Genomic DNA, 24,468 nt, shown 5'->3' with positions numbered 1-24,468 from the left:
CTGGAGGAATAGTCGCATGATGTCAGATTCACTGTGGAAAAGGGAGGCCCAAATTCTAGGATGCAGTTTCTTAGAATCTAGTATTGATTTCTGTTTTCCAAAACCCTTCTTAAAGGAAAAGAAAATGTATGTTTTATACTTTGCATACCAAGCATGAGAATCACTCTGTCTCCCTGTGTTACAAAATTTGTTATTTTTTCTTAAGTTATTAATTTTTCCCCAGATCCCCAGAAACTCTTTATGAAATCAAGCACTCATTTAGACGCTAAGCCACTTGCAGGCAACTTTGCAGTTGTTTGTCATTCAGTTCATGTTGAGCTGGACCCGTAACATGTAGGGTTTCTCTGAAACGCAAAATCATTATTCCAGAGATCTCCAATCATGGTTCTGGAGAGACCCAGTTCAGCAGCTTCATTAAAACCCCCGTTTCTAAAGATCCATAACAGGTCCATTGGGGTCAATTAAACAGGTGACTTGTTACATTAAGTAACCTAGAAATTGTTATGGACTAAAATCCAAGTATTATTTTGTCTCCAAGGACCTGTGTTCTCTTCATTGCATAGATCACTTGCTTGATTCATCTGTAGCATACAGATGTTGCCAGTCTAAATGGTTGAAGACGTCTGCCATATTGAGTACAATGTTTTGGAATATGTTACTAATCTATGCGAAATATGTAAAATAGAATGTGCTATAAAGTGCCTATTTGACAGAGCTACTGTATGTTGTTCTTTTCTATAATCTTTAGATATAGTACTTTCTTTGCATCTTACACAGCTTTACTTTTTAATAATATATGACATGAGCTAAATTGTCTAACAGTGGGTCCATTCCTTCCCTTACAATTGAGCATGAAGTACTTGCATATTAAATATGTTGATTTCTCTTAACAGTTACTGTCTTATTCAAAGTACTTTAAAAGCTTAGAAACAACACAAAGAAAGACTAGAAAACAAATTTTAGTTTTTTTACTCTTGTTCCTGGATAAGATTGTCTTTACTTGAACACAAGTCTTCTCTTCAAAAAATGTATTAAACATTTTTAAGAAAGATGCCTCATTACTTTGATGGCAGCTCTCTCCTCCTAATGTTATAAAGACATTACATTTGTGGCGGGTATTTGTGTTGGCTGATTAATTGTAGTGGGTGCAGTAAATATTTAAAAGTTCATGCTGTGAAACGTTTACTCTTGTAAGAAAGAGTAAAAGATTAATGTTTTTATATTGATGTGTTGGGAAGCACACAAACTTCTCCAGTTTTACAGACTTGATAGTAAAAGTTTACCATGTTAGACAACTATCACACTTGGACACCAGTGCCTATAGTTTATGACAAAAGAGGACACTCTAATCTCTTCAGAGATGCAAATATATTCATGATTCTAGTGATTACAGTGGGGAAAAAAGGATTAAACCGGTCAGTCTGTAAACATTTTGTATAGCTGTTCCCAGCTTTTGAATGGTACTGCGGTATGTACAGTATGCATACATGTGCACTTTTTAATGTGTCTCATTCTTTAAACAGCATAGATTAGGTTTTGCCTTTTTTTTTTGCCAAAACAGCTCACTTTTTCAAATATGAAAGTTATTAATGTTTGTATGAAAGAAACAGTTCTTAAAGTATTGTGAATTGAGTCTAATGCTAAAAAGCTGTACAAGACAATGTCATTTTATTGTTCCAAACTTAGAAAAGGTGCACATGGAACATCTTGAGTAAGTTTTGTATTGTGTTTCGTTTGGCTACATGAGACAAGCTAGATGGTCATGCCTTTCTTGCAGTGAAAACAAGGGTAAATGGAGCCTTATGAAAATCATTAAAGCTTCTTTGGTTAGTTGTTTTTTTTGCTTTAGATTTCTCAGGGGAAGGATGGGTGGAGGGCCCAAGCAGATCTGAGTATTTCATTTTTTGGAGGTACTGTGACTCTTTATGTGCTTGATTGAGAGTTGTCGTTAGAAACAGAATGTTGGACTATGTGCCATTGTTGCATTTGTATGGCTGTTTCTGCTCTGATATACTGCTTATTTTTTCTTTTCCATTTAAAAATCTATTGTTTTGTGCTTTTTCAAGGCAAATAAATTCAAGATAAATTCTACTTTCATGTGTGCAATCACCATTTCTGTTTTCTTAAAAGCTTCACCTTTTGCTATAAAAGAAGCTACCATGTTATTACAATTTAGGGCATGCAGATTAGTAATGTATTTTACATCAGTGGACTACAAACCTCAAAGATTTCTAATTGGCAATTATAAATTATTTCCTCATTGTACTGTAGGGTGCACCTTGCACTGTAACGCATTGTCAGCTGAGTAATACTGAAGTAGGCCTACATCCTCCAAAACAGATGTGTGATGAAACTGGTTTCAGGATGATTCTGGAACAAAAGCAGCAGAACCTTACCAGCTGCGGGAAGATGGACACAGTCCTCTTCCATCACTTTCAGTTCAAACAGTCAGGCTTTGAAGCTGTTATCTTCAGGCAACAGCTCCACTCTCATTGGCTCTTACTGTATCAGTTACCATAAAAAACTCTAGAAGAAGCGAAGACTGAGTATCCTAATGTGTATTGACTTAAAATCACCTGCAGCTTTGTGCAGTGTTAGTAGTGGTTCATAAGGCCTGCAAATGGCACTATGGAAGATCTCAAAACCGTATATTTCGTAACTTATTCTACATTAGTTCAACCATGCTCAACATTGTGTTTTCATAAAGTTTCTCTAGACGTTTTAAATCATTCTGAGGTGCTGTAAAATTGCCATTTGGAAATCTGCATACTGTGTATCTATACTTAACTTTTTATGACTCAACCTTTTGGCTCCTTGAGCTCTTTCACCAGTTTTTTAGCTACTGTATTGTACATGAGGTTCATCCTTCGTTTCCCAAGCACTGGTTTTAAAAGTATTTTTTTTGCATCTTTAAGTCAATCAGAAAAACTTGGCAAAGTCTGACTTTTGTTCTTCAACCTGTCCGAATCTTTCAGAAATGACCCCGTAAGAATGTAAGTACTTTTTACTTAATTTTTCTGTCTTAACATAGTTTTCCCCTGAAAGCCTGAACCTTCTTTAAAGTAGTCTCAGTCTTAGAGTTGTTAAAAAAAACATATGTAATGCCTAATTCACAAACCAAGTCATTAATCAAAACAGTTGGATGTGTCAACCCTGTAAAGTAATTTTGTACCTTAAAATAAATTATATTTCAGTGATAAAATGCACCTGATATTTACATCTTTTAAGTTCAAGAGTACTACTCTTGGATCTGGGGTTAACTCCCATTTATCAAGATGAAATGTGTTTGAACAGAATTGAGACTGCTGAATGTATTGTGAACTTGGATGCCTAGATGTCTCATATACAGTATATGGGAGAACCCAAAAATAGCAAAATAATGTGTACATAGATGGTAGATTTTAACAATGTTTCCCAAGGTGCAAAAAGAAAAGTTTTCTAGTGATAATTATATAGTAATAAGGTTAATTCTGTTATTTGATGTAAAGGTTTGCTGCATCCCTGTTAAAAATATTAAATTAATAATTGGAAATAAATTATAATTTCCATAGATGTCATTGAAGAGACTTGTGAAATTAAAATGATAAATAATACAGTATTCTTTCTTTGGTTTGTGTGTAATTTCGGTGTTGCTTAGCTCTATACTTGTTAATTTTATATTTGGTTATTAATTATAAGGTATTTACTTTACTTTTTATTGTTTATTTTACGTAAGTTTATTATATACAGTTTGCTGCAAAAACGTTGAAAAGATGGGATTTAAAAAAAATAAGTTACAAAACATGATTCAAGGTTTATCACATCCAGTTGTGTTGACATCCAGCACTGCTCACTGAACAAGTCCAAAAAAAGGAAAGTACAGCAAGATTTAATTTTAGGGATTCTAGGGTTTAAGTTGTCAGTGACCATCAATTTGGATCTTTTTCTTTCATGTTGGATTTTACACAATAATATTGCTTGGTGTTGTGGTTTAGTGGTTTGAAATAGGCATTTCTGCAAAAATATCAGATTGCTCTGTCACTGATAGTAGTCCATTAAGCCCCTTGGTGATTATGATTAAATCTAAAGCAAAGCTACGACGAGCCAGATGTGAGAATGCCTGCTACAAGTGAATTTGTCAAGGAACCTGGTAGTAAAAATGTATTCGTTTGTTAACAGATTTCCACCCAGGTATCAACATCTTTAATGTCCGTGAATTCTCAATGAGTATTTTGTTTGAAGTCTTTGGAATGGGAAAAATGAAAGCTTAAGTTCTTACACATGTCTTTTTGTTAATTTCTAACTTTCTAACTTGTAACTTCTAACAAATTCCTTAAAAATGACATTGACCTGCAGCTACTGTATACCTCTGTAACTGTAACAATGGTGCCTACTCCTCTCCCAGGATGACTCCTGTTCTAAGATTTTTCAGTGTAATCATTTTCTTGTGCATTTTGTATCTTTTGTATTCTTTGTACATGCATTTGTATATGTAATAGTATGAAACCTTAAAGCTAATAGAAGATAATTCCTGTCATTAGTAATACATCTCCAGTTTAGGACGGATATTGCACAGGTGAAGAATAGCTCTGTGAAGTTTTTTTTTTTTAATTTTTATTTATGCATAACAAAAGAACAAACATTACAATACAAACAAGAGTACATATAACAATTCCAAACAAAAATATCGTCAGGGGTACATACTACTACATCAATTCAAGTTATGAAAAAAGATTAAACAAATTAAATAAAAATAATGTCCGCACCGCTTTCATATTTTTGCATTTCGAAATAGTCTGCAAATACCCCTTTACTTCCATTTTAAAATGCTCAAACACAGGGTACCTCCCAGACCACTCCATTTTATGTATGTGATAACGTGCCAATATAATAAATCAATTTATTACAAAAGACATTTTTATATTGTTTTCACTGGGGCTGAAACTTAACATAATATATTTTTCAACAAAACAAATATCAATATTCGTCTCTTCTTTTATATAATTCTGCAACTTAGTCCAGAACATTTTACCCTGGGACATAACCAAAACAAATGCTGAATAGTTTCAGGGCTATTGTCACAAAAAACACATTTGTCATCTATATTAATTTTAAATCGTTGGGTAACAAGAGTTTTAACTGGGTAAATTCGATGAATTATTTTGTATGAAACCTCCTTAATTTTATTGGTTATACAATATTTATTGGGCATCATCCAAATCTTTCTCCAATCAATGCGCTCCGTGAAGTTGCCCCCTCCTACAGACGGCACAAACGATGAAACCCACCTCATTCGTTAGTGCTGTGTTTGTGCCGGTTTGTGCCGTTGAAAGTAACTCCCCAGCTGCTTTCCAGCTTCCCAGAGCATGTATCGAGCTTCCCAGTGCACGTCTTTGCTTGTAGCAGCTCGATACATGCTCGACCTGTAAGAGTTCAGCACGAAGAGGTTCTAAAATTTCTCCTGTAAACAAATTACAAGTTTTGGACTGCATGAATAACATTAAGATAATATTGACGGATAGATGCGAGTGTGCCTTTTACAGATAACTATTCAGAACGCCTCTGCAGTATTTTTAGGTGAACGACGTTTACAGAGCTAAAATACATCCAGAGCATGTATTTGACGCTTTTATTAGCAGACCATTCCTGCAATTAAAGGTGCGATGATTTGGTTAGCACTGTAATGCGACTATAACAATTCAGTGTTAAGTCTTGTGGGAAGTCACGAATGTCCAAATTAGGTGTCTTTTGGCATCGAAAATAGAATACTAATTTCGTGGGTTTCATACAAGTTTAAAAGCATCATGAAGGATCAAACAAGATCTTCAGAACTTAATATTTTAATACCTTCGCAGTTTTTATTCTCATGGCGCTTCACTCGATATTACCCTTGGGGCGATGCATTTACTCCAACCTCTGAAACCCATACGTGCCTGCACGTTCTTCTGGGATGTTATGATCAAGTCCGCTGAAAATTTAAAGGCAAGGTAAAAGCTCCGTGAAGTTGTTCCCCTACAGACAGCACAAATGATGAAACCCACCTCATGCATTAGTGCTATATTTTTGCCGGTTTGTGCGGTTGAAAGTAACGTTTGTGCTGCTTTCGTTTCCGAGATATAGCACCTTGTTTTTCCGGTGATCATGTGACCATGCACGGTGACTTTGACCTCCAGTGACACCATCTGCCGAGTTCAAGCGCTCTGTTACAGTTTAGCTCGTACCCATAACATTTTAAAGACAATCAATATCCATAAACATATGAGCCTCCTTAGATGTGAATAATACTAAGACATAACGCATGCCAACAAGTTAACCATCTTAACATTTTCCTTCTCTTTCCCTACCGTGACACTCTGTTGCCAAACGTTTAACTGTGGGATACCATCATGACAAGACCTCCGCAGCATTTCATGGTAGGGACCCCATGTATATCGCGGCAGTGTATATCACGACTGGCGCCTTGCTTCCATGCCACCCTGGCACCACTGTCGCAACAAAGATATCATATCAGGACATGATACACCCAGATAGGGCGTGTCGCGATATAAGGACTTTGTGTTGCGACATGGGGTCAGCATATCCAGTCAGGGTATGTCCTATCGCAACATATGGACTCCATATCGCGACAGGGGGCGGGGTATTTTGTCGGGGGGTGGGGGGTGGGTATGTCATATCGCGATATATGGGCTTCATGTCGCGACATGGGCGTGGCAGTTTTGTCATATCGCGATATATGGGCTTCATGTCGCGACATGGGCGTGGCAGTTTTGTCATATCGCGATATATGGGCTTCATGTCGCGACATGGGCGTGGCAGGTTTTTGTCATATCGCGATATAGGGGCTTTCATGTCGCGACATGGGGCAGGGCGCTTTTGCCGAGGTATGTCATATCGCGATATACGGGGCTTCGTGTCGCGACATGGGGGTGAGCGTTTTGTCAGGGGTACGCCATATTGCGATATGCGGGCTCCATGTCGCGACATGGGGGGCGGGGGCGTTTTGTCGGGGTATTTAATATCGAAATATATGGACTTAATGGCGACAGTGGCACCATGACAGTGATGCGCCAGTCGCAATGGGTATCACGATGTGTTCGTGATCCGCGCACATGCTATCGGAGTCGTGAACACGCTGTGGATGCCATGACATTCTTTGTTTGCTATTCAGTTTTTACCTCCGTGCGACTTCTCTTAGATTGATCAGTAATTAGAAACCAATGGATGTGTTACTGTATATCCAGCGTGCTCATACAGCACACACGGTACACAGAACTTCCGCTGTGGCGCTTTACCCAATCAGAGTGTCGATTCTCATTCTTCACCCAATCGCGGCCCGAGCTGTTCGGGGGTTTAGCCAATCGCGGGTCTGAGAGCTGTTTAAGCCAGCAGCGGCAGGTGGATCAGCATGTTTACTGTCAATGAGAATATTTTTCAAATGCTTTACTTATTTGCAAAATAACTATATCGGCTTGTTTTCTTAACGCCATTATTGATTCACAATGTCCCGTTCTCTTCGGAAAAAAATACATTTTTTATTTGCAATATAACTGTCTCCGCTGCTTTATGTTATGTTACATGGTATTTGAACAATTTTAATCGTACATTTAAGGTAGGGGAAACACCTTCTGCTTTGTACTTCAAAAATGAATAGAAATGTAAAGTGTATGATCAATATATTATTATGCCCGTGCTTTCAATTCTGTTTTTTATAGTTGAATTATATCGAACTGGAAACGAATACCTAAAAATGTGAATATGGGCTCTCGTGTTGTACCAGCGGTAATTTGGAAACTGGTGTCTCTTCACCGATGAAAGGAGTACACAAGCAATACATTTTCGAGAACATGGTTAAAAATAAAATAAAACACCCAACCCAATGAACTAACATAGTAACTCCTCCCTAAACGTAAGACTGTTTATTCGTGTAAAGGCTGCAAAGTCTGGGGTCAACTGATCGAAAGATCTGGTGGTCGTGACTGCTTTTTTGTGCGTCACAGCGTAAGGGCACACCTGCGCTCTGAAGACACAGGTGTGGGTGCCTGTGTGTTGGATCCTCAGGTGAAGTCAAGTCTTCTGCAGTCTGCAATGTAATGACCCAGACATGTTTGCTTGTCCTGCTTCATGAAGTTGCCCACCTGCCTGTATAGCAGCACAAACGACGAAACTCACCGCAATCGTTAGTGCTGCGTTTGTGCTGCTTTTGTTTCCGAGATATACAGTAGCGACTTGTTATTTCGGGTAATCATGTGACTATCTACAAGGATGTTTACAGGTACCAACAAACTCGGTACATGAGCTCCTGATTGTGATGAAAATAATGGGGGGCAATTTGTTTTCCGAGTCTGTCTGGTCGGGAAAGAAAGAAGCTGGGAAGTTACTTTCAACAGCACAAACTGGCACAAATGTAGCACTAACGAATGAGACCGCTTTGGTTTCCCTGCGACATTGTAGGGGGGCTGAGTGACGTCACGACCTCGAAAAAACAAGGCGCTATATCTCCTGAAAAAAGTAGCACAAACTCTACTTTCAACGGCACAAACGTAGCACTATCGAATGAGGTGGGTTTAATCGTTTGTGCTGTCTGTAAGGGGGGCAACTTCACGGAGCTGTGAGGAATGACTATAAATATATTATAGAGTTGTTGAATACTTATCCATGTTTTATTAAAATTACATTAAAATGTTTTTTTTTTTTGCATTTAGAACTGTCTTGATCTTGACTGTGTGAAACCAGTATCAAAATCAGGAAATGATGAGGGACCCCAAATAGTCTTTTGATGAACCCCAAGGAGATCAATGTGAATGCTGACACATGTCTATGAGTAGTTTCATGGTCCAGGGCAGTTTAGGCTTTCTTTCAGTCTCTTTAAGTTAATTTTATACTGAGGAAGATTTGATTAAGCTTAAAAGCTCAAAGGACAGGCTGGGTATTAAGGATAAAATGGTACCTGCATTAGAATAGTAAATTTAATTAGTTAGATTTGATGTCTTTCATGGTAGTAGTAATACAAATAGGGTGTGAGTTTGCTTATGGATATATTTGGGGTGGTTTGTGGTAGGCCTGCTTCTTTTCAAGTTCCCATGTGACAGAAAAAAAGGGTAATGGACAACAAATTAATGACATGATTCCAACATTTTTAAATTCTCCTTAAAAGGATAATAAGAAATTAAGAGTTGTATTCAGGGCTGAAACATTCTAAACATTGTAGAGAGCCACTTTTGGCATTGTCTAAAATCTGAGTAATAATCAGCTGAGATCCATCAGCATTACAATTAATCTTATGTGCATTGCCCCTCCAAATCTTTCACGGTGTACTGTACATTTGCGGTTTCTAGGAAGTAATATCCATTAGCCATGTAATCAGAAATGGCAAAAAAAATCCATTTTAAGCGTCCTTTGCCTTTATTGGGATCCTTTGTAAAGCCAGGTGCTTCTTTGACTGAATTATGCTGTCTTGGTGGTGTGAAGGTAAATGTTTTTAAACCTGTTTCTGAGTTTCGAAGAGACGTCGGTATGTGAAACGTGGCAGAATGAGTTCAGGCCAACCTGCAGATTCGTTCCATATGTTTCCTTTTTGCAGCCTCTTTCTCAAATAGCAAGTCCGTCCAATTTGTGATTAAGAGAGTAAAACAGATGGATTGTGACCCTTTTTTCAATAGAGACAAAGCACTAACCTGCCAAAACCAGGGAAATCTTTTTTTGTTTTGTTTTTTACCCATAGTGTTGATTTTAATAACTGGCTCAGGCTAACGGTTCTGATTAAAATGAAAAGCAAGGAATTTGCTTACATATGATAAAGAGTTTCAAATCAAGTATGGTACAGATGCTTTTATTTTGCCATAGTTATTTTTTGTCCTTAAAATGCCTTATGCCTGCATTAAAAACACTCCACGAAAAGGAGTTTTCATGGAAATGCTCTAGCAACTTGAAGAAGCAATACTTGAAATTACACTTAAATGCAAGGGGAATTTGCTTACATGTTGTCTCATGAAATGAATGGTGAATATCCAGGGCACCTGGCTGTTAATAAGATTTGAGATTGTTATCTTGAAAGGAGGAATGGTTTGAAGAGTCTGCAGAATACCTGAACACCTTGTAAAAGTCAAACACCTGGTTAGAAGCTGGGAAGAAAGTGGAGTAAAAAGTGAGCTATCTTGCACTCTAAATTGCAGAGTAGTTACTGTGAGAAAACTTCTTTTAGACACAGACAGCTGTTTCATTTGAAACTGTTTTTGTCATAAATGGTGAATATTTAACTCTATGCTTTCACACTGTGTTAAAAAAATCTAGAACTATACTTAAAAAAATGGGCATTGACTTTGATGTTTTTTATATGGCACAACTGTTTCTGGTGCAAGGCTGCATCTTCAGACCTCCTTTATATCTTTGTTATTCCAAAGGCTTTTGGTTTCTGCATAACCGCAGCTCATGTGAAAGTCTAGACAAATGTGTGGAATATAAGTACCTCTGTTCTCTTGTTGAAAATCACCTTCTGGTGACAGCCCAACCCTGCCACCTCCTATGTTCTGTAGTATACATGCTGCCTTTATTATTCAATCATGCTGTCTGCAATTATTTAGTAAAAGTAAAAGTATCTTTTCTAAATAAAGTAAACAACATTGCAAATACTATTACACATGTATGTGCAGATTGATCCCTCCAGTGGCACAGCTGTCCTCACACCACATGAAAATTGCTCTTCGCCTGCTTGTAAAACAAAAGCTCCACCTGCTGGTAGATCAGTATGCTGTATAACAAACCTAGAAACTGTGTTATTATATATATATATTAATATTGTGCAGTATTTAATCAGTATTTAATATTTGACTGTATGTAAACACTTTGAGAATAATAATCATAAAGAGGTCTAAGTCAAATGAACATAAATAATCTAGAAAACATTTCAGTCATTTTTTTTGGAGACTGTACTGTTTATTCAAACTGAATAATAAATATACAGTATTCTATACATTGGAGTATGCTAAAAATGAAAGTGTACTTGACAACATTTCATTAAAAGAACTTGATCAATTATAAGTTGTTCATAATTAAGCACCATAAATCTAAATTAACAAAATTAAAGGGGAACAGAATGTTCTTAGTTACATGTTATATAACGGAAGCATGCAAAATTAAATTTCTTCTCTAAACCAAAAACGAGGGTGCTAACAATAAACCTTACAATAGTGGTATGTCACAAAGACGTCTGCCAACTTTGTTTTTAAAGCTCAGCTTTAAATTATGCTAGTTATGGGATTAGGTTGTCTGAAATGATAAATGGAGAGAAATGCCATTTTAAAAAAGTACACAAACCTTGTTTTTAGGTTGCTACTTCATCTCAGTTTTATGAATGTTTATGAAATTACTGCTTTGTGCATGTTCGCGATGTCTATTTTTAAAGACAGAAACAGGACTTTTGCAATAGTACTAATTTAGTCAAAGAGCAGTTACTGGAGGATTTTCTTTGTTAGGCAAATTGGTGTGGTGTTGTTTCCATTTTAGTGCACAGACAGAATCGTTTTCATTTTAGCACCAGAGGGTGCTGCAGAGTGGTTTTTGGATTTATAGTTAAGATTAAAGAAAGACTGGATGTCTTTTTCACCCCAAAAAAGGTGAAAGGTTTAACTGGATGTGTGTATATATGCATTTTTCCATTTAGAGTATCTGTAAAACTAAAAATCCTATAATCAATTATTATTCTATCCTAAATGTTCTATAGTAAATGACAGCAGAAGTTGTAAATAGAGTGCTGGTAGCTGAGCATCAGACAACGTCAAATCTTAGGCGAGGGTTGATGTGGTCTTTTACTTTGATTCCTTTTCTTTCCAATAGCAATAACTGATTTCCCCGTCTCTACCTGTTCAACAAAAGTTTTTTGAAAAGAAGAAAAAAAATGCCCACAATAAGAATGCTACAAAGTGGCATTGTATTAAGAAGAGTTTAGTAAATAGGACATTCAAATTTTAACTCTTGTCCAACGTCTGATCTCTTTTTATGTTGAAAAGTGCTTTCGTTTACAACAAAAAAGGATTTTTAGAGAATCTACAATTCTGATTTCTTAGACTATAGAAGTGATTATTCTTGAAAGGTCTTTTACCTTTCTCATCTGTTCCTCTTACTTATTGCAAATTGTGTGCTGCCAGCAATGAAAAACTGGGGTATCAAAACAAAAGGCACCCGCATTTCTCCTCGAACAGAAACACAATTTCTTTTTGGGTGATGTACGTCTGTCTGCACTGCAGACTCCAGCTTGCTTAGTTGAGTTGAACTTCAAGTAATGACACCTCTTCAGCTTCAATTCCATTTTCCGGTTTTAAAGGTTAGGCATTCATGGAAGCAGGACTTCACTTCCTTCTCCTGAAATTTCCGAGGTGCACTCCCATTCGACTGGACATGCAGCGGAAAGTGGCCGGCTGCACCTCCCAGTATTTCACGGGATTGGCAAAGAGGCTGATCCCAGAGTATGGAGTCTTCTTCACATTACTTCCTGAGGGACAGAAGTCATTGACGCTCACGCTGGTTATATTGTTGGCATGTAGATATACCACCTGTGCGGGGAAAAAAAGAAAAGTTGGATTTAGATTAGAAGACCTTTATTACCCCCGACTTGGGAAATTCATTATTTACATGTTATTGTGAACAGCAATCTGTTTTCAGGAACCTTTAAAGTTCAGTTACTTTCAAACTGAGCTAAAGCAGCGCTGTTCTAATTAATTTGCTTAAAAATGCCACTTTCAGCAAATACTAATAATATCTATTAATCACAGTCATCGTAAAAGGAGAATATTCTTTGGGCTTTGTGGCGACTACTTTGGGCAACTTTGTCTTCATTTAGGTAATAAGACTTTTGGGACCCAGACTGATCAGATCATTAAAAGGCTACTTGAAATTGTACATCTTGAGCAGATTTGGATATTTGAACAACATTCGAAGCTCAGCTCCAGTATAATGGAAAAATGGCTTGTTTATAAAAATAAGCAAGAGAGATAAGACAGAAGGAATCCTTATTGTCCTAATGACTTAACTTACTAACTCCCCTATCTATAGTTTAAAATACTATATTTTCAGTTTATCAGACAACTTTCCATGTTTTTACAAGTTCTTTTTTGCTTATACTTACCTGTAAATACTTCAGTGATGCCAAACCTGCTGGAACCTTCTTGAGTTTGTTGTTATCCAGGTGAAGTTCTCTGATATTGGGAAGACTGGCTAAACTTCCGTTTTCTATGGTTTTAATTTGGTTATATCCAAGTCCCAGCCTGTAATGCAGAGCAGTTCAGTTTCAATCTTTATCATACAACACACATGTCATATAAATAATTTAAAACCATTTATTTCCTTTAAAGAATACATTTAGCTTTAATCAGCAATAACCTGGTCCTGAAGGGACTACCAGTTTTCCATAGCAGGGTTTTTAAACTTTTTTCCAAGAGCTCAGTTGAAATGAAAATAAAGGTGTCCTCTAGGGTAAGGACTGTAAAAGGGCTGTTTGGCAGAATTAAGTTTGTAATAGCTTAAACATCCCAGTGTAGGCATGTAGAGTATATTAGGTAAATACTGTATATTATTGTACCTTTGCAGATTTTTGTACCGAATAAAATCTTCCACTTCCACTTTCCCAATCTTATTGTAATCCAAGTGAAGCTCAGAGAGCGAAGAAGGGAGATCTTGAAAAAAAAACATTTAGAAAAGATTTAAACAAATCCAACCGAAACAGCGACACATTTCATTTTCAGTAATTCCTTTGCAAATCGTGATATGTGAACGGATAGCTTAAAATCACAAAGGTCCTGCTGTGTGACGTCAGGATTACGCCCTAATACCTGACTGCTTTTTTTACCATATACATGAGAGTTTGCATTTTGGCAACCACAAGTTGTTTTTTTAAAACATAATCTTATGTAGTTTATGTCTCGTCTCGCACCAGCAACCCTGGTACTGCATGGGGAGAGTGAGGAAGAGCAGGCGCGCTACTAAGAGTGGAGTGGCACTTCTATCACCTACGTCACTGAAAATAGCAAGAGTCACAGTTTTGCTGGGAGCTGAGAAAGCCTAGGCTTTCTTATTCCTACCCTGTTAATGGCTGTACAATGATGATGTGATGTGCACTGACTGCAGGAGTGATGTGGCTCTCACGGCCTAGCAAGCAACAACTCCAGGGCAATTTGAGGAGTCATCAGCTCTCCAGCCAATCCACGCTGACTGTCCCTCATTTAGTTGTGTGTCACAGGATCCCGAGTGACAGCGAGTGTCTTGACGGGTGGAGCCACACATGAACTCCACAAGTTAAATTTGTCTTGTAGATCTCCACGTAAGATCGGAGGTAGTGTGCACAAACAGTATTTTCTGCCACAGTAGCTTGGCATCTCTGATTGAGGTCAAAACTGACTTTGTCTGATTAGCTAACAGTCTGATGTTTTTAGAATATATACAGTACCTACTCTACATATACTAGTTCAGATGGCAGTGTGTTCTTCCAATGATGCCGCACTTCTTAATTGCTGTGTTTTATTAAATAAGGCAGCTGTTAAAAGGCAGTCTTTTTAGAGAAATATTTTTCTTTTCAAAATTAGGCATTTATTATGGATGAATACATTTAAAGGGCCAGCTATATTGCAAACTGAAAGAACTGAAAGAAATGTAATAGAAATCACCAGCGAATGTGACAATGAAGCTCAGAAACCAGCTGTGATAAGCACTGTACCTTATTCTGGTCTCTGGGTGCTCTCTGGTCCATGCATGAGGCCGATCATGCTCACTTGATTTCTGCTGGCTAACTGACTGACAGCAAACTGCTCAGCCACGTCTTTGAGGATGCCAGGCTGTTAGCTTCAACAGCTTGCCTCCAGCTCCCTGACTCATTGTTGAGTCATTGTTGACCTTAACATTTTAATAATGTTGATAATGACTCAGCAGTTGCTTAGTCCATATCTTAAAATTGCTTAAAAATGCATTCTTTGTTGGTAGGTAAAAGTGACAAGTACAAAGCACTTGTGCATCTCCAGCATAAGGGAGTTTAGTAATGATTAGAATCTGATGATTTGTGTGTAGTATCTGGAATTTTTATCTGACCTTTGCTACTGAAAAGCCTAATCATTATGAGAAAGAGGAATGAATTTGGCCACAGGATTGCTGAGTCAAATGAGTAGACGAACAGTATAGTTCCTAACAGTGGTGTTGTACTGCAAAACTGAGTCAGAATGAGTATGAACTCCACAATCCCCCTGTGAGCCCGAAACAACACAATATTAACAGGATGTGGATCGGTTTGTTTTTGGACTGGAGTTCACTGTTTGTTGACCTCACCTTTCGGAACTGCGGTGAGCCTTGCTTCCGCAATTCTTAAAAAAAGCACAGACATTCCTTCAAACGCTCCTATTTCAATGCCGCTGTTTTCAAGTGGGTTTGCACTCATTTCTAAAAGTTAGATGAGAGAGAACAAAGAAAATTAAAAAGCTTTTTTTTAACATAGTGAATTATGCACCACAAGAATGGTTAAGGTGGCATTTAATCGTGCAGTTAGATTTGTTGCAAATACTGAAATACTTTGCAAGATATTGTTATTTCCAGACTTAATGGTAATAGTACAGAATCCTGATGTTCTGTACTTCTTGTTGAATGCATAAGACACACAGTTCACTGGGTTATGAAGGTTTACACTATATAAACATTTGTGATGGTTTTTAATGTATGTTCAAGCTTATATCTGTTTTTGAAAGACATACCTAAAACATGCAAGGACCTCATCCCTTTGAATGCATCTCTTTGGACTTTCCTGATCTTGTTATCGTGGATTCTCAGTTCCAGTATATTTTTGGGCAAGTTGGCAGGAACTTGCGGCAACAGGTTATGGGAGAGGTACAGCAGCTGTAGGTTTGTCATGCTGCGGAAAGCCTTTGGGTGAATCTTTGTTATTTTGTTGTTGAGCAGAAATAGTGCCTAGAATGAAAAATAAAAAGTCTGCATGTAAACAAGACTAAGAGTTTCAGTAATTGATATTGGGACAAGTGGTAACTAATAACATAAAACTGGGGAATGCATGATGTAAAACAACAAAAAGATACAAAAATAAAATATAGTTTGGTTTGAAAGGGGCATTTTCCATCCTAAATGTCCTTGATTCTAAGTTAAATATAGACGTGCCTTCCATTTTATGTTGCATAGTAATGCATAGTATTACTACCCACCTGTAATGCATAGTAGATGCATTAAGGAATTCTCCATCTAAATACTGAAGTCTCATTTTGATTTATGTGATAAGAAGTAATGCTTATAACATAAGGGCATCTACTGGATGTTCTTAAAGGCAATTACAGTTCAATGATAGGACTGTGAATGAAAGAGGCTCCTTGTTTTATAAGCTGTGATATAAATACTGTGAGATCTCAGCCCTCCACCCACTCCTGTGTATGTTTAGTTATGGCTCATGCTCAAAACTAAATTTAAGTTGCATCTGTTCATGGGCCAAGCTTTAATGCACATTTTGAGGAACTACAACGTATATGGTTGATAACAGCTTTAAGTTCCCCTTTTCTTTAATGCACAGAACTTAAAGTGAAGTCAAGGGAATTAAGCTTTGATTTACAATATAGCGTTGCTCTGCTGCCTTTCCTTACAATCAAAATACAGTGTAATTGTCATTAAAGTAGTAAAAGACCTGCATTGTTACAAAAAAAGGCCAGGTTTAGGCTGTGGAAATGTAATTACATGTTCAATCATTTAATCAGAAAAAACCCTTTCCTTTTTTTTTAAAGCTGAGGTATTCACTCTATCATAGCTGGCGTCCGCTACACAGTAGCACATATGGTTTTCAGAAGTCTGTTGTTTATTATGTATGACAGCTGTTATTTTAAGACCCATATAGCAAATCTGTGTTTTGATGGCAGTGCTCTTTGTTGTTTAATATCATTATTCTTTAGCATCTACACTTTAACGCAAAATTACTTTTGCAGACATACTTCAGAAACTCCATCACAGATTATAAGTCCGAAAAAGAACCAAGTGAGTTCACATTACCAGGTTATTATGTTCAGATTTATTGTGTTAAGCAACAGAACCACTGCTTTCTCCCATTGATAGTTATTTATGTTTGGCTGGTTCTGCAACCCGATAGTTGCTTACCATTTGTAAAAGCATCTGCTCATACCCTGCATAATTAAAGTATGCTTTATTCATTTCAGAATATTTATTTCAGAAATTCTTATACCACATGACTCAACAGCTGCAAAACTAGAGGTCAAATTAATGAAAGTAGCCATTGGTGCTGGAGGTGCTTAGACATGGAAAAACAGGGTCTTTTATAATCTACTGTACCGTCTGAAAACATGATCAAAAGTTTCCCTTCCGATGCAAGCTGGTGACAAAAAACTACTGTGTTACCAGCTGAAGCAGGCTGATGATGAAACGGAAACTGGCGTTGTTAAGGGCAGCATTTGACCCCTCTAACATCTGGCCAATGGAAAACCTTATGACAATTTTTTTTCCCATTCCCTTGCCTCAAGAACAAATCACTGTTTGTTGTAAGTACTTAATTTTGCAGTGTTTAAGCCAAATAGATGGAAAACAAGCATCTGTGCTCCATGCATACAGGCTTTGTTTCTGATGCTTGCTATTTGTTTGTAATTCATTTAACCACAATGTAACCAGTACAGCCCTTTGCAAAACCCATTTAAGTGTTTTTTAAGAATTGTCTTGTTATGACAACTATTGTTTTCTGGATAAAATTGTTTATTGAGGGGGAATCTAGGACTGCGTAGAGAGTGAGAGTGTGTGTCTTGCTCATTTGGAGCCTGCTTAAGATGTAGCTGCCAAATAAAAACATTTAATTGCAATATGAAAATAGATTTAGATATATTTTCTTTCTGAACAAATAACAGCTGAAAAATTGCACACACATTTCTGGTCAGTCTTGGACTCTGAGACAAGAGATTTAAACCTTTATGTATTAGAACTAGAGGGTTTTAGCACATTTTCCGAAGAGTAATATCCATTTCCATCAGCACATTTGGGTGCACTACAATATGTGCTTTAGATACTCACAGAAAGCTAGTAGCCACGCTCCTCGATAACACAACACAAAATTTGATAGGAAGAGGATTAACACTGTTATTAGATTCAGGCTAAGACACTTTTGTGCACATTCTTAAACTATGTGCCAAAAAAAAAACACCTTTGTTTCCAGGATATAAAACTTGTCACCATGTTTCCTTTTTAAAAAAAAAAACATTGTAAGGTGAGATAGCAATATGTGTCAAAACCTGCAAATGAGTCAAGTACATTGTACGTAACCCAAGAGAAAGGAGTGTCATCCAGACTTTCAGAAAGCAAGTTGGTTCATGTAGCCTAGACCTTGTCTTAAATTGGAATCTTAGTGTCATTACAGTGAGATGATGCCATCAAAATATCATCCTTTGTTTGCACAGTTTAGTGTCAAGTGGAAAATGTACCAAGTTTACTTGAAATGTAGAATAATTAATCTTACGTATAACTTATTCATTCCCTTGAAGTCATTCTCCTTGATTTCAGTTATTTTGTTGTTCTGAAGATCAATCATCAGTGTATCTGTGGAGATGTCATTCGGTACCGATTTCAAACCTGTTGGTTAAAAAAAAGGATGTTGGTATTTTTTTCACTGCAGACCTTTAAAAGCTCTGACCAGGCTGTATGGTAAATTCAAAATCATGTGTAGATTTGATCCCCCTTTAGTCTATTGCAGTTTAGATGAAATTAAAATGGTTGTCTAGAGTCAGGAGAAAGATATGCAGAATATGTAATATTTCCATTATAACATTTAATTCATCCAGCGCTTTTGTTGGTCGCAGAAGTATAGGTTTATGGAGGCTGAGCATCGGAAACAGCATTTCTTACTAATTTAAATTCCTTTCTACAAATATATAATGGACTAGAACAGTGGTGTTCAATTTATTTAAAACATAGCAGACTGAAACAATTACTTAGATTTGTTTGCTAACAGCTGTATTTGTTTTTCAGGCTTGCATGTTTTTGATCTCAAGTCCAAGGACTCCAACACATTAGCTAGATGATTGTAATTATGTATCCCATGCATTTTTCTCAAGTAGTTGATTACGCTATAATCTTAATTTCCATTTCACTGCAAAGTTTCAAACACAATTAACTCATCCAGCTTGGCTTAACGGTAAGGTCTCTCACTCCCTCAGGACAGGACATGTCACTAGCTGACTGTGACCGAGATTCCTCAAACAGCAGCTCAGAGTCGGCTTGCTGTCTGACTGGGGATAGGGTCAGGATTAATTGTCCTACTTTTGGGGGCAAACAGCTGCCTGATGATGGCATCAGTGAAGAACGCACCTCTCTTCCAACCAGTACTGACCCTCCTGTACGTCTCGCCATGTCAAAAGATAAATGAGTTGATGGGCAGGTAGGTTTGAAGAGCCTGTCTAAATTTCCTTTTCCTTTTCTATAGGCACAGGGGTCAGTATTTTGAGCCGAGACGTACAGGCCCAATTGGTGATCCCAAAGCGGGTGCATAGAATAAAATAGCAATTTTTCATGCTAACTTGCATCAAAGTACTCATCCAACTCACATTGAAGCAATTGAAATCAGTCCTGTTTTTGTGCATTCTAATATTAAACAGATGTCTTTTGCGTTCTTCAATGTGGAAGATGTATATAAATATAGTCTTACGCAGGTTGCCTAAACTACTCTTTAAGGTATTAAAGACAGGAAGAAGCAGTGAACAGATAAATATTTTTTTAAACTAATGTTCATTTTCATAGAAGCATATCAGATCTGCGTACGCACTATGATGTAAACAATTGATTTCTCCTTTAGTAAGACACGAGTGATCACGCTATATAGTTGTTCCATTTCCCAGTAGTTAAAACCATAGACTTACATTGCATTGGAACCTGTTATAGATATTAACGAGGGGGAGAGTGTGCGTTTACCTAGATCAGAGCACTGGACCACCCTGAGTGTGCACTGGCATCCGAAGGGGCAGATTGAGTAGGGAAATCCTGAGGGGGTCACTGCTCTGTTCCTTCTGTTAAAAATTGGCAGGCTGTTGTTACCATCCTCTTCATAATCCAGCATGAGCTCGGGTGCCTTCAAGAATTTCTTCAGATTTAGGGGTCTATAGGGTGAGGCAAAGCACAGTGCCAGGAGGGAGAGCAGTAACAAGCCCCTCATGGTGAGAAGCAGATCCCTTACACTGCAGCGGGTCTCTGCGATGGAAAAAAAAAGAAGACCACATAACACTTTTACTGATAGTGAAACACAAAAATGTCCTGTGTAACTGAAACATGACCTGTTGGAATCATTTCATCGTTCATGAGACCCTTTCCTGTGGTTTCATTTTGTCCATGTTCTCAGATTCCTGTAGCATTAAAGCTAGGCTATAACATATTATTTTCTGGTTTTATTAGCCATCAGCAGGTAAGATTTTTTGGATGTAATATTAATCACAGTACATTAATCTTTTATGGAAATATGCAGCAACATTAATTTAAAAATATGGTATTTCCTCCATTAAATTTAATTAATGGATTAATTGTACGTGCTCTTTTACTTCATATATATACAGCACATACATGTGTGCATGTGTAATAACTGTATGTTTATACATATTCTTTATTTATATATTGTATATAAGATTTAACAAATGTATTCATTGTATTATCCAAGACAAAGGATTGGTTTTAACATACTTATCTGAACATGAGGTGCATTCATAGGTTATATGAACACATTATTGGTTGTGATTACAAATAGAAATTATATGGATCATTACAGGTTTGTCAGCAGCATCATAGTATATAGTCTATGTATTATGTGCAAATGCAACATGTAATTTAATTATGCAAGCACCCATTGTTAAATATTGCAAAATAAACCCCCTATTCATCCAAGATCAGTGTTTTCAGGTTTTGCTCTGCGAAGCCTAAAGACATTTTGACTGAAGAACATGAATGATTTCTATAAACAAATAGGGTCCCAAAGTAGTAGGAAACCACAGTTCAGAAAAAAAAGCCTTACAATAATAAATTCTGTTTTGTAAGTGGGAATAATTGTACCTAGAAAACAAATCATCGCTTGTGAAATTACCTGGTTTGTACAGTTGCTGTGGACAAATTGCAGTTTCCCTTAATGAGCACATTGGTTTTTATGTGTCGACAAGAGATGTTCAGCAGTTCTACTTTAGAAGTTATTTCCACTTAAACAACTGCAGTTAAATGTTGTAAAAACACATAATTTAAATGCATTGAACTGTTGCTTCAACTGATGCTGATGATACTTCACTATCAAAGCAAATATATTTCTTCTTTAAACCAGCTTTAGAAATGCAAGACATTCAAGCTGTTACCTGTGCATTTAATGATGATATTGATTGTTAAAACTAGCCAGTTTGGGGTTAAAAACTTTGTATTACATTGCTAAATGCACATCACCTGTTAAATTATTCCTCTCTTACAGAAATAGACAAAATAACATACCTTAGAAAATTCTGATCAATCCTTGTTTTTGCCCAGTAATTCCAAAAAAATCTTGAGGGAGAAATATGAAAACCCAGATTTACTTCATAATAGGTCCAATCAGGATTAAAGTTGATGATGTGTTTTTTTTTTCAAAAAAGGTAACACATGAAAACAAAATCCCAGTATGAAAGAAAAAGCTCCTCCTGGCACTGGGAGTTATGCTTAAATAAAGAGCTCTCACAGATCATCACATCTTAGTATTCAACACAAATATTGAAGACGCTTTGTTACCGGTCATATGTTTTTCATCATTTCTTGAACCAAGGCCAGAGTTGTTAGCTTATATCTTGGATAACGCCTCCTGAGGTTTTACATGATCTAAAGGCTCACACAGTGTGATAAATCAGTGCCTTTCTGCCATTTCTAAAGGTTCTACCTGGATGTGAGCACAATTTTAAAGAGAGGTTTAGAAATTGAGTTACATAATGCCACTAAGTTGTTGTTTTTTTAAAAAAGACCAACAGATTAAGATCTTTTAAATCCTTTCCAGCACAACTTCAAACATTTTAGAAAATTAGGCTGACTTGACTACTGGAGCTGTACAGCAAGAAAATACATATTTTTGTATTTAACAATGATCAGCTGCACAAAACCATTAAAAAAAATCTCATGCATGGTGATTTAATTTTATCCAGCACATCCAATAGCATCTCCCCATGTGCAATTTCCTCTCATTAGACTTACCTGTTTTCAAATAGCTTTATTGCATGCCGAGTACATTTTTAGACACTAATCACTGCATTTTACGGCTGCTATTACAGAACAGTACATTTTTCATGCTGACTGATGTTTGTCACTGCTGTAAGCGATGCTCACTAAACTGTTAATCTATTTAACAGTTCTTTGACTATGTTAGTGTCAGGCTAGGAAAACGCAGTTCATCTGAACTTTAGTCACTCCTGCTGTTCAGACTTGAACTATACATCTACAGCTGTGAAACACCCTTCTCAGTCCCAGCACTAGTTTTTTCTATCCTGCGTGATGAATCACAACAAGCATTTTTATTTCCAGACAATAAACCCATTTAAACTTAATCTGTTGAGAAATGATTATTTTCAAATCTTTCTTTCATTATGTGGAATCCATCAAAACTGTCCTCGATGAAATCCTTTTCTTCGTTTCATTCATGTGCCTTTCTCTGAGAAAATCTATAACCTACCTTGTTCGACATTAGCTCCAGTGACTTGATAATCATTTGCATTTTGATCAGTGGTGGAAATAGCTGTGTGGTGTGTCACTAGATGTCTTAAAGGTTTATTTTATCTTGTATAGGATTTCCTCCCCCGGCTCCTCAGATACTATTACAGAGATGACATTGAAAGATATTTACAGATTCTATTAAAAATAGGTTCTATTAATTTTAGAGCCTCGAAGGACACATGTTAAACTAAACCCATAGATATCTTGGAGTAGCTGCTTCAAATGTATGTGCTGCAGCATTGTTTACATGTTACTGTATATCGTATGATAAATATTGGCATTTGAATTAAAGTAAATGGGCAAATGTGGTAAAGCAAAGTAATTAAAAAATGATTGATCCACTACAAAATCCTGTTCATTATTCAGTGTTTTTAATAAAGTGAGAGTAAGTGTGCTTGAATTCAAACATTATTTCTTCCCATTTGCAAAATGTACAGTAGCTGCACTTCATTCTGAATAAATGTTAATGTGTTTCTTTTCTGTGAAATTGGAATGCTTACTAAATTGGTATGCTTGAAAGACTTCATGCTGTATGTTATGTTAGCCAAGAGCTGTTTCAGGTGGTATGAGATTGATTCTGACAAGAACATTTGATCTTGTCTTAAGCTAAAGTTACACTGAAAGTTTTCCATAGTTTCAGCATCACATGGAAAACTAATGTTGGTGCCCAGCTGGAGCACAAGAGCTTGGTAAGTCTGATGGGGGCTTTTAGTATCCGACAGTTTCCTAAGTGAAAGAGCTTGTGCCATGGGTATAATTGCTATGCCATCTGGATTTTCCAGGTGTTAAAAAGCCATTGCCAAAGGTAAACACTATTGTAATAATGCTCAATAAGCATACCTGTAACTCTGTTGTCATTTTTGTTCTATAGGCATTTCAACTAAAGCACTCCTTGCTAAAATGGAAAAATGTGTATGTCATTATTTAGCACCAGTAGTCCTGAGGATGCTTTGACTGTGTACCAAACAAGCTCAAATTCCCATCATGTGGTGTTATTTTTATGACTATTCATTTACATTTGATTCTGCGAGATACTAGCTAAGGCAAGAAATATTGTTTTAATAAAAAGTTTTGCGCTGTAATTATGGCCTAGGTCAGTGTTCCAGAAATTATTAGGTTTGGGTATGCAGTACGTTCCAGAAATGAAGACCATTTTCTTAAGTTATTTTATTCATCTGGCATAGTATTTTCCTTTAAATACATTTAATGGAGTGTTCTGTGTAAAAAGCTGGACTATACAGTGAGTAGATACAATATCTAAACAAAGCAAATTAAAAAACAAAGTTGAAGTACAGTGTATACCTTTTTATCCTGTGCTTTGCAGGTGTAATAAGTAATGCTCCGAAATATGGGCTGCTTCATGTCCTGCAGTCACGATAGAGAATACCATTTCTTGGTATTGGAAATGAAACGTTCAGTGATATCCCAAAATGTAAGCAATATTGTTACTGTATAGTAAGTATAAAATAGGAATGGAGAGAATGGGAGTTATTTAGTAATCTAGGTTGGAGGTTGCTCTTGCTGCAGGAAATAACGGAGGCATCCTAGTTATACATTTGATGTACATCTATATTACAATGCAAACTATTGTGTAATGACCTTTAAACGATCCCATGGCAGATTGATATGGAATTCATGGGAAGTTCTGTTTTTACTCCTTCATTTTGAAAAATAGTCTTCTTCCATGTGGTTTGATTTTTTTTATTGTGGCAGACGTTTTGTTTAGGACGCTCTGCCTGCAGCAGTACAACTTCCTTCTATTTGCTTGTTAAA

At 36.8% G+C, this 24,468-nt stretch overlaps 2 protein-coding genes across 8 annotated transcripts in view; one reads left to right on the top strand and one right to left on the bottom strand.

The window, feature by feature from the left end:
- Positions 1 to 24,468, top strand: part of cenpp (centromere protein P) — a 106,639-nt gene that overhangs the window by 38,561 nt on the left and 43,610 nt on the right. The gene's annotated exons all lie outside the window — the stretch shown is intronic.
- On the bottom strand, positions 10,890 to 22,718 carry aspn (asporin (LRR class 1)). 6 transcript variants are annotated; one of them, XM_088636792.1, is made up of 9 exons: positions 22,655 to 22,683; positions 21,454 to 21,504; positions 19,909 to 20,171; positions 18,461 to 18,573; positions 15,705 to 15,918; positions 15,286 to 15,396; positions 13,553 to 13,646; positions 13,100 to 13,238; positions 10,890 to 12,527 (listed from the first exon to the last, which is right to left on the bottom strand). In XM_088636792.1, the coding sequence occupies exons 3-9, from the start codon at positions 20,147 to 20,149 to the stop codon at positions 12,324 to 12,326; spliced, it is 1,116 nt and encodes a 371-aa protein (XP_088492918.1). In that variant the 5' UTR covers positions 20,150 to 20,171; positions 21,454 to 21,504; positions 22,655 to 22,683; the 3' UTR covers positions 10,890 to 12,323. The 6 variants fall into 6 exon arrangements, with proteins under 6 accessions (XP_088492918.1, XP_088492917.1, XP_088492919.1 ...); XM_088636791.1 differs by lacking the exon at positions 22,655 to 22,683 and adding an exon at positions 22,180 to 22,365 and having other exon boundaries at positions 19,909 to 20,184; XM_088636793.1 differs by lacking the exon at positions 22,655 to 22,683 and adding an exon at positions 22,180 to 22,365.

The sequence above is a fragment of the Lepisosteus platostomus genome, chromosome 6 (genome assembly GCF_059453375.1).
Source record: "Lepisosteus platostomus isolate fLepPlt1 chromosome 6, fLepPlt1.hap1, whole genome shotgun sequence".
Lineage (NCBI taxonomy): Eukaryota > Metazoa > Chordata > Actinopteri > Semionotiformes > Lepisosteidae > Lepisosteus > Lepisosteus platostomus.
This window is presented reverse-complemented; position numbering and strand designations above follow the sequence as displayed.

Excerpts from the sequence above, each read along its gene's own strand:
- aspn (XM_088636794.1), bottom strand. The coding sequence starts at position 20,149 with ATGAGGGGCTTGTTACTGCTCTCCCTCCTGGCACTGTGCTTTGCCTCA. Across the intron at positions 15,919-18,460 it reads AGGGAATGAATAAGTTATAC|GCACTATTTCTGCTCAACAA; the intron begins GTAAGATTAATT and ends TTTTCATTCTAG. Across the intron at positions 13,647-15,285 it reads GCTCACCGCAGTTCCGAAAG|ATCTCCCTTCTTCGCTCTCT; the intron begins GTGAGGTCAACA and ends TTTTTTTTCAAG.